The sequence below is a fragment of the Fistularia commersonii genome, chromosome 2 (genome assembly GCF_037954325.1).
Source record: "Fistularia commersonii isolate RoL2024-O1a breed Wild chromosome 2, RoL_Fcom_v1.0, whole genome shotgun sequence".
Lineage (NCBI taxonomy): Eukaryota > Metazoa > Chordata > Actinopteri > Syngnathiformes > Fistulariidae > Fistularia > Fistularia commersonii.
This window is the reverse complement of record NC_141285.1, coordinates 14,574,325-14,584,876: the sequence shown is the minus strand read 5'-3', so window position 1 is coordinate 14,584,876 and position 10,552 is coordinate 14,574,325. Positions and strand designations below refer to the sequence as shown.

Genomic DNA, 10,552 nt, shown 5'->3' with positions numbered 1-10,552 from the left:
ACAAACGATGGAATTAGGCTTAAAAGTGTTTAAAGTTATTGTTGTGAGTCAGATTTTTTATCCAAAATATCCAAACCTTTTTTGGGGGGGTTCATATTGAAACCAACCCCACGAGAATTGTAACAATCACAAGACTGAGCGGGGGGGGGGGGGGGCGACAGTGTGGCCTAGTGGTTTGCGCTTCAGCCTCACAGCCTAAAGGACACTGGTTCGATTCCGATGAGTGGAACTTTCTGTGGGGAGTTTTGGCATTCTTCCGTGTGTGTGTTCTCCGGTTGTCCTCCTACATTCCAATAAACAAGCAGCAGGTTAATTGGAAAAAAATTGGAAAAGTGAGTGAATGAATTGCGATTGACTGGTGTTCTCTGGCTGCGGGGCTGGGATAGACTCCAGCACCCTCCGCGATGCTGAGTGCAGATAAGCGGCAGAAGATGGATGGAAGATCGGACAGGGGTACTTTATAACGTGGGCCTCCTAGCGGCCGATTGGGGTATCACACGTTCATTTTAGGCATTTAATCAGAAAAACAAAAACCGATTCTGATCTGCAAAGTGTCAGAATTGGTGTAGATTGGATGCAAATAGAGACACGGCAATATATAACAATTTTGCTGATTCATTATCTTTACTGCTAATTGTAGTATAGCAATAAGCAGCAATAAGCAACAGCAACTTATTGCTGTTATTTTAATTTTTTCTTTGAAATCTACATTTTGTGTATATGTTTATGTCTGTATGGTGTCCTTGTACAAAAAATTTGTTCAAGGCGTCATATTTATATTATTGTTATTGTTATTATTATACATTTGGTAACAAAATGTATAATAATAACAATAATGATAATTGCTGGCATTATTACTATCATTATTATTATTACATCAATAATAAATCAGACTGGTCAAACAACACTAATGCAGGAAGGGTCAGAGCAGGGTGTTCTTCCTGAGGAGGCTGAGGTCATTTGGCATCTAATGTGGGCTCCTCAAGACGTTCTACCAGTGTATGGTAGCCAGCACACTCTTCTTCAGTATAGTGTGCTGGTGGTCAGCAGGCTCAACAAGATAGTGAGGAAAGCCCGCTCGATGGTGGGACTGAACCTGGACCATCTGCAATCGGTGGCGGTGGGGAGGGGGAAGGACAAACTGAGAGCTATCCTGGACATTCCTTCCCACCCCCTGCATGACAAGCTGTGGCTGAAGGGCAGTTCCTTCAGCCACTGCAGAACTGGACGCTTCAGACGCTCCTTTGTGCCCACGGCCATCAGACTGTATACCAGCAGTCTGGGCGGCACACAACTCTTACCGGTCTGAGGTGCATCTGTGCTGCTTCCACAACCTCACTACCTCACCCATTCACATGTCATGCCCTAACTCTACTGTCTTTCTTATCCTTGATTGTCCCAGCCCGCATGCATTCTGCTAATTTTTTTTTATTTTTTATTTCATTTCCTGTCATTGCTATTGTCACTCTATTTATATTGTTGTTTAGATCTGGTTGTGTATTTTTCACCCTCACTGTTCCATTATGTTGTCCACTCTTATCCCTGATGTTGTTGCTGTCGTTATTCTCCCTGCTGTCTACTTATTTGTGGATGTCTTGCTATCTTCTGTCTTCAAATGTCTATTAATATTTATATTCATTTTTATTTTATTTTTTCTCATTTTTGACATTATAACTATTACGCTGCTGTGACAAATGAGTTCCACCCATGGGGATCAATTAAGTTTTTATTTATTGTTAATAATAATAATAATAATAATAATAATAATATTATCCTGTACTGATATGCTCATAGTGTGCAGGAGCCTATCCCAGATGTCAGTGGACTGAGGGACCACCCTGAACAGGTTGGGGGTCAATCACAGGGCCGCATATAGAGACACATAACCATTCACTCATTCACTCATCCTGGCAATCTAAGGTCTCCAGTGAATCTGCTACAGGTTTTTGGATTAAAGGAGGACGCCAGAGAGCCTGGCGGAAACCCATGTCGAGAATGTGCAAACTCCACACAGAGAGGCCCTGCTGGGAATCCAACCAGGGACCTTCTGAACTGTGAGGCAACATTAATCACCGTGCCAAGCGATCTCAAATCCTTTAGCGTGATGTAAGCAAAAGTAGGTTTCCTATGAGCAGATCACAAACCCATGCATTTGTTGTACACAAGATCAAGTCTGTGTGTAAAAGTTGTAATGTTTTTGAAAACATGTAGCTTTTTTAAGGTCTGAGATTTATGGGAGGATCATCAAAACCACTTAACATAAGTCTCAGTTTCAAACAGGGCCTTTTTACCTCCAAGAGAAAATTAATGGATCAGCTTAGAAGATCCGATGAAAGGCTAATATTCAGATGGGCATTCAAAGGAATATATCTTTCAAGAACGCTCTAAGAATAGCAAACCCATCAGTTTGTATATATTCCCCACTAATGTGTTTTGCAGGCCCCGAAGCTTTTAGCCCAATTTCTCAATAAGGAATCTTGGCTCCATATCTGCCAGGATATTAACCCAAGTTAAAGCTTTGATGCAGAATAATCCATTATACACTCATTTGACAAAAACGTTTAGAATATGAATAATGCACTTGCCCGGTGGTGAAACCGGATCGGCCAACATCCCATCATGTAACAGTAACCTTTTTTTCCCCAGACACCTCAATAACTTCTCCCTTTGAGTCTCAACTATTCAGAATGATATTCTGTTGTGTGAGAACAGGGACTTGAATTGAGCCCCATGAGATCTCGAGACAAGTTTTAAAGAAAAGATAAGGAAAATGGGATGGACCAATAAGAAATATATTGAGTGTCACGATCATTGTTTAATAAATCTTTTTATGAGCGCTATTTTAAGGTTTTTATTGGGCACATATTGGGTCATGTTCACATTTCAATTACATGTTCTTCACAAATGTTAAGTCCCTTAACAGGCCGATACGGACAAATATCGATCAAGATTCAAGATTACTCAAGATGTTTTATTGTCATGTACACAGTATTAAACAGCACTTTATGCTTTTGAACAGTCTACACCTTCAAACAAACAACTGTATAAACACACTTTACATATATGCAGACCATATACAGTTTAAAACAAAGACTATATACACGATAAAATTAAAAGTGGGATCAAATTCAATCATTTTTCTTGTTCTTTTACTTTCAGCTCCTCCCTTCAGGAGTCACCACAGTGAATCAACCTCCCCAATCTAACCTATTCTCTGTATCCTCTTCTCTCACACCGACTAACTTCATGTCCTCTTTCACAACATCCATAAATCTTCTCTTTGGCCTTCCTCTGGACCTCCTGCCTTGCAATTTCCAACCGCGGCATCCTTCGACCAATATATTCACTATCCCTCCTCTGTGCATGACCGAACCATCTCAGTCTGGCTTCTCTGACCTTCTCTCCAAAACATCTAACTTGCGGCTGTTCCTCTGATAGACTCAAACCTGATCCTATCCATCCTCGTCACTCCCAAAAAGAATCTCAACATCGCCATCCATGCCACCTCCAGCTCTGCTTCCTGTCTTTTCTTCAATGACACTGTCTCAGAACCATACAGCATGATCTCACCACTGTTTTGTACACCTCTCCTTTCATTCTGGCCGATACACTTTTATCCCAGATAACCACTGACACTTTTCTCCGTCAGTTCCGACCTGCTTGAACTCATTTTTTCACCTCTTTTCCACATTCTCTATTGCTCTGGACTGTTGACCCTCGACTAATCGGGTATGAGAGCTGTAGGTTTGATTCGCCTATTCGGTTTTGGGTCAAGTTTTACGCCAGATGCCATTCCTGACACAACCCTCTGCATTTATCCGGGCTCCGAGAGAGACACTGGCTTGTGCCCCCTGAAGCTGCATTAGTACAAAGTACAAAGATAACAAATACTGATGAATAGTGTCAAATTGGTACGTTTTAGTGCAAAAAGGCAAGCAATTGGTTTTCAGTGAAAATCCACTTCAGCCAGACCACCCCTGGTCTCGTACAGACCCCCACCCCGTGGAAACGACTTCTCGTGGAAAAATCCGGCCGGTGTGTGTGTGTGTGTGTGTGGAGGGGGGGGGGGGGGGGGGGGGGGTGATGTCGCCACCGAGGCGCTTGAATTGAAGCGTGAACGCGCACGCGTCCTCACATCGACGCGCGACGCTCCGGTGCGCTCCGGGCAGGAGATAAGTGGGAGTGGGAGCGGACGTGGAAGGCAGTGCGCAGGGGAGGAATCGCCAGGATATCTCATCCGTCTTGCGGTCTCCGAGGAGGAGGAGGAGGAGCAGGAGGAGGGTTGGAGCCTGTCGCTCCGGCACCTGCTGCGCCTTCCAGATACGCACGTCTTCCTCCATGTCACGCGGGTGAGTCCACGTGCGACCCACGGACGCAAGACGGAGCACACTTTTTATTTCCGTCGGGCTGTTTCCGGGAGAGTGAGGTGATCTCAGCATCTCTACGTTTTTTACACATCCGCAGCGACATTGACCGGAAGGACCTCGGCCGGCGGTGCGTTATTGTCGTTAATACATTATTTACAGGCAGATGTAACTCGTAACTTGGGGCCGGGGGAGGCAGTTGGGCTCCCCCGGCAGATGGGGAGACAAAAGGAGGAACACGACCGGGAAAGAAAAAAAACGAGACAAAAGGACGTCATTGCGCAGTGCCCGCTTTGCTTTTTGCGTGGATGGCACGAAGCGTTTTTAGGAAGAAACGCTATTTTTTTTAATTATTTATTCCCTCTTTCTGTCTCTGTCATCAAACACCTCGATTACATGTAAGATACATTAGCAATTGTCTGCGCAAATGCTTCTGAGATAAAGTGTATCTTATACATGGATGTTAAAAGTCATCCAAAACACTGAAATCGCACTGACTTGCTTTTATTTCTTCTTTTTTTTTTAACTGATAGCGGCTGTTGTTTCTTCTCGCAGCGTAACGATGGACCACGCGTTCCCGCCTCGGTCCGCGTGGATCGGTGACGGTAAATTCCCGCAGCATCCGGCGGATCTCTGCACGAGTGTGGCCGTGACGCGTGGCCTCCCCGCGGGCACGTGTTTCGGCCCGTGCGCGCTCCATCACGCCTTCCACGACATCATCGCCTTCATCGCGCACAAATGCACCGACAGGAGAGCGAAGTCCTACCTGTTCCGAGTGAGTTGCGCGGTTCTTGATTTGTGTTGATTCGAAGAGGATTTATAAGTGTTTGGACTTTATAAAAGCGATACAAATGAGCTAGGGAAAGTAATAGAAAAGAAATGAACAAAACACGCGTGATCGCTGTCAACAGGTGGACCCGGAGGCGATGCGCAACTCCGCGCCGCTGCAGTCTTGGCTGCGACTTGTCCAGGCTGCGCGTAACGACGCGGAGAAAAACGCGGAGGCCTTCCTGAAAGCGGGTCACCTGTACGTGCGGACCACCCGGGACGTCCAGCCCGAAGAGGAGCTGCTGGTGTGGTACGACCAGGAGCTGTCTCACATCTTGGGCTTCACCGACATCAGCAGAGGATCGAGTGACGGTGAGGGAAACGGGTTGTGAGCTTGTAAAACACTCATACGCCACAAAAACTAAGTTGCTATTGGATTTGCGTGTCTTGCAGAGCTGAAATGTGGGAGATGTAACCAGGAATTCAAACACGAGTACCCTTTCCTGGCGCACTGTCGCTTCCTGTGCGCCCAAATAAAGAGCGACTACTGGAGTCGTGACGTTTGCGCGCCCGTCAAGAAGCAGCATCGGGTGACCGACTTCCACAACATCGCCCGGGATCTTGAACACAAGAGAACCGGCGGCGGCGAGGACGCGGAGGTGCCCCCGGTGAAGAGGAAGTGTGAGGAGTCCCAGTTTGTCAAGGAGCGGAAAAGCGTTCTGCTCGAAAAGACAAACATTTCCAACATCACTACGCCGAGCCGGGAGCAGGACCAGGCGCCGGGGGACGCGTCCGAAGACGCGGGGAAGCTGAAGGCGGATCTGGCCAAATCGGATACTTTGAGATGTAAGAGCGATGCTTCTGTGGAAGGAGGCGACGACACGGTGGCTTTGGGGCGGGAAAAGGAGAAGGACGCGCAATTGGAGGCGGGGGAAAGCTCCGGGATGCGTTCGGGCGGCAGCGCGTTCTCCCCGGTGTTGTCCAACGGCCAAGGCGAGCAGAAAAGCGCCTTTTGCAAACCGAGCAAAAAAGCCAGTTCGAGCGAGCCGACGTATTTCGGTAACGCGCCCGCGGCCCCCTGTGGCCGCCAAGGGGGGCGGGGGCGCGACGCGTTCGCCCCCAGGACCTTGTTGGGATACGGGAATCTGATGGCGTCCGCGGTGCTAAGCACCGACATCCACGGCGGACCCGGTGGTTTCCATTACGCGCCTGAACACTGGCCCCGGAGCATCGGCGCTCAAGTGCCGGGCGCGTCGAGCCTCGCCATCCTGCCGCCCACTTTCACCTCGCTCGGCGTTTCGGTGCAGAACTGGTGCGCGAAGTGCAACCTGTCGTTCCGTATGACGTCCGATCTGGTTTTTCACATGCGCTCCCACCACAAAAAGGAGTTCGCCGCGGAGTCGCAGGTGAGGAGGCGGCGGGAAGAGAAACTCACCTGCCCCATCTGCCATGAGTACTTCCGGGAGCGTCACCACCTGTCCAGACACATGACCTCTCACAACTGAGCGGAAGAGGGGACTATATTTATTTCCTCAACGATGCTTCGTGCATCTGTATTTAACAGATTTCCATTCCAGATCCACGACGAGACTTTGGTGTGTAACAGTGAATGTAGGTAGTTGTAAAAATAACAATATTATTAACAATGGTGGTGATAATAGCAGAACGGACACACGAATCCACCCCAGCCTGTCCACTAGATGACGATAGAGGTACGTGGAAGCTGATCTCTGCATGTAGCAGTCCTTTAAGGCCACTGTTTGTGCGTGTGTGTTATCTCCATGATTATTTTGTGCCTTATGGAACTCAGGATGGAGTGATCTGGAGGACAGCCCATGATTGTTACACATATCTCCGAGCAGTCCTCTTGTTTATCAGCTTACATCTGCTTTGTACGAGCAATATGGATTGAGTGTGTTTGCACATTTTCCAAATCTAAATGTATGAAAATGAAAACAAGACGTGTGCAGTGTTTTTTTTGTTTTGTTTTGTTTTGTTTTGTCTTGTGCATAACAGTCAATCACATTAGATAATTGTATTTATTCTTACAGATTGCAGCTGAAGCGTGTTTCCATCCAAAAGATAAATTTAGTTTATTTTCATTTTTTTTCCTGCATGGTCAAATTAACAACAACAATTTGTCTGATCAGATTTTGACTAGACATCAACATGTTATGAATTTTGACATTCTGGCCATCCTCTCGCACTGTTAACAGACCGAATGATCTTGTTTTACATGCCAAACAATCGGTATTTCTAATTATCCTGCAGAATTTGTCACATGCTATTTAGAAAAAGGAATGTGTGACTTCCGGTCACAAATTGGGGTCAAGTTCCTGTTTGAAAAGCTTCGTGTTTATCATTCATCAGCATACCTGGATGGAGTCCATAAAAGCCTGCTGCTTTGTATTTGTAATTTTTATTTTCAAGCCCGCTAACAGCGGGCTTATAACCCAGGTCAGGCTGCGGACAGATGGACATAAATAGCCGCCTATGTGGCAGGTAAATGAGGCAAGAAAAAAGCAAAAAGTTCAAGGAAAAGTCAGGCCTAGACTTTATTCACTGTCCGTGCAAGGAGAGTGGGGATGTGAAGCCACCTACACAGCTCTCGTCTGAGTGCAATGTATTCTCCGTGTTCGAGTTACTAAACAGAGATTACATGACCAATGTTGCTTTTCGAGTGCGTTATCAGAATGAACAGCATCCCTTTTATAGCTAATTTCAATCGGGATTACTTTGCCTCCCATATCTGTACCACTGTGGATGAAACTTAGGAGGCAGGTCACAAATGTCACTTTGCTTCTTAGACCAGCAATAAATCAAGGATATCAATAGGGAAAAAAAGGTGGATTTTAGATTTTTTTTGGTCACTTTTCCCCCAAAAAACAAAACAAAGTCGGACAGGACAAACAGAGATCTACAGGATTAAACAGGACATGAAGAGGTGCTATGTCACACTATAATTGCATTCTTGTAATTATTAGTGATCATAGCTCAGTAACCTTGTGGAGAACCAATTCAGCCAAGTCACAGAAAATCCTCTGTTGTCTGATGTTTTCCCTCTTTAATTGAACACTAATCTTTTAGAAGAAGCAATATTTTTCTTGACTTTTTCTTTTTTTTTGGCTTGTAGGCACACGGTGCTCTGAACTTGAGCCTACAGCGGTTTTCTCGACAGCAACTGGCCATTGTAAGTCCTCTCCTGTGACTGTGATTGCCGCTGACATTGGGTTCATGTTGTAATAGCTGAATGTGGGTCTAGACCATAAAAGAGATCAGCCAGGAAATTAAGAAAAAAAAGAGCCTGAATGTGTCATTGCAATTTGGCCAGCCTTTTCAGCTAAGACATATATTAATGTAAATATGATTTATCACAGCTGTGATTATAGTAGCTATTATAGTCTAAATGGATCTTGGACCAAAGAAATGCTGCATTTGCAAAACGTTTTGCAGTAGCTGAACATTTTCAACTAGGAAATTGACTCACTTGTTGTATTTTAGATTCCAGACATCTTTCTCAGTTGCTCTCTCATTTTGACATCTTTAGACTGCAGCTAAAAATTGATATTTCAGGAGAATCGATACACAATACCCTTTGCTTTAGTGAACACTGACCCTTTAGCACCCATTTAATTCCGCTCCTGCGCAATAACTGCTACAAAAGGGTTTAAAATCTATTTCACAATAAACAACACTCAGTTTATTTTTGAAACAAATTCCAACTTATTTATTCCACTTTCATACAATGCAGTGTCTATAAAAACAATAATATTAAATCACGGAGAAGTACTCAACATGACTGTTAAATGTTAATTTAAAAAAGGTAAAAGAAAGTAAGACCCATTGAGGCTGAACCCTATTTTCAATCACCTCCTAATTAATTATGAACAAAAAAAACAAACAAACAGTTGTCCCCTTCCATTCCTTTGAAAGTTAAAAATATTGCATTCGCTCCGTTTCGCAGGTCCAGGTACTCTGGCAGAATGAAGATCTTTGAATAGTCAGAGGTTTTCAACCAAATATATGAATACATCATCCAGCACAGTTTAACCACCTGGAAACCAAAACTCCTGTCACTGAGTTCTCACGTTTACCTCATAGAAATGAATTTACGGTGTGTATTCCTAGAAGAATGAATTACACTTTAATTTAAATGCTTGCGAGAGGCTCCCACACACCATTCCGTCACACTTAGAAATTCACAGGATTTTTTTTCAACTCAAGAATTCTATCAGAGCATCACTAAGCTGACTTTTCAATGAATCACCTTTTATATGTATAGAAATATAGCTGCATTGCTGACCTTTTACATGAAATATTAAGCTTTGTTTCTCTTTGCCTTCGATCATTTTTTTTTTCAAAATTCTTAATTATTTTTCTAGCTGTTTACCATTATTTTGTTGTTTTTGTGTTAGCAAGTGAGTGAAGCTGGTGAGACGAAAGGCAATTAGCAGGGACCAAATATCACTACAGCGGCAAAAACATTGAAAAATACTAATCAAATCAGAATAAATGAGGAAGAAAAAGACTTCTCTTTGATGCTGGATTTGATTTTACATGTTAAATGGCTGATGGGGCATGTGTACCGGGGGATCTTCATGAACTCTTCCTCATGTGTCCATATCTGTATGTGGAAGGTTCAACTTTTGTTGTGTAACTATTGCATTCTAAAAAGATCTGTTTTCCCCTTTCTCTTCTTGAAAGAAGTCACGTTAAATTTCATTTTATTCCATTTTTTTTTCAGAAAATCTTTGTTTAACTTTCCATGCTGAGTTTAACACACAAATCTCTGAAAGGAAATATTGCAATAAACAGCATAAGGATTTAATTGTCTTCCCCTGAAGTGTTTATTGAATTTCTTTTTCAAGAATAACTGTCCAGCAATGGTTGTGGTAAACTCTGCATTTGGAAACATACTGTATGTTGTGCCCGTTGTTTGCTTCTTCAGATTGGAGGCCAATTTGCCACCAAGACCAATAGAAAATTGTCCTTTGTCATTTCACGGGTTGTTCGACTCACTGCTCACAAGGCACATGGGTTAAAACTCATTTATGATCTTCAGGAGTGATGAGAGATGAAATGGTTGAAATATTTTCCGCAACCTTGCGCCCAACAAATAGCCATCCTGGGCCTGGAAAACATCCTGACCATTAGTAATATTCTAGTTTTGAGTTGAGCAAGAAAGAGCGGTGAGGCTTGAGGTCAGGTGAAGTTGCAGATGTGTTAAGTAGGAAGTGTATCACCTTTTGAAGTCAAAGTAGGTGACGGCTTAATTAATGCATTTCTTCTTCCTCCATTATCCAGCCGCTGCATCGGTCACATTATTTGTGAGACAGCAATTGTCCGAGTCTTTCGTGTGGGGTAATAAAAGGTCAAGGGGTTTAAGGGGATTGTTGTTGGGTACCTCTGAGTGGAACTTT

At 44.0% G+C, this 10,552-nt stretch overlaps 1 protein-coding gene across 6 annotated transcripts; it reads left to right on the top strand.

Moving 5' to 3' along the window:
* The first annotated feature begins 4,178 nt into the window (after positions 1-4,178).
* znf488 (zinc finger protein 488) lies at positions 4,179-9,965 on the top strand. 6 transcript variants are annotated; one of them, XM_086169338.1, is made up of 4 exons: positions 4,179-4,349; positions 4,898-5,139; positions 5,276-5,504; positions 5,586-9,965. In XM_086169338.1, exons 2-4 carry the CDS (start codon positions 4,927-4,929, stop codon positions 6,635-6,637), a joined length of 1,494 nt encoding a protein of 497 aa, XP_086025464.1. In that variant the 5' UTR covers positions 4,179-4,349; positions 4,898-4,926; the 3' UTR covers positions 6,638-9,965. The 6 variants fall into 6 exon arrangements, with proteins under 6 accessions (XP_086025464.1, XP_086025419.1, XP_086025455.1 ...); XM_086169293.1 differs by having other exon boundaries at positions 4,214-4,349; positions 4,920-5,139; XM_086169329.1 differs by lacking the exon at positions 4,179-4,349 and adding an exon at positions 4,380-4,426 and having other exon boundaries at positions 4,920-5,139.
* Positions 9,966-10,552: the final 587 nt, after the last annotated feature.

Coding starts and splice junctions, on each gene's coding strand:
- znf488 (XM_086169293.1), top strand. Junction 5,140..5,275: donor CGAAGTCCTACCTGTTCCGA/GTGAGTTGCGCG, acceptor CGCTGTCAACAG/GTGGACCCGGAGGCGATGCG. Junction 5,505..5,585: donor CAGCAGAGGATCGAGTGACG/GTGAGGGAAACG, acceptor CGTGTCTTGCAG/AGCTGAAATGTGGGAGATGT.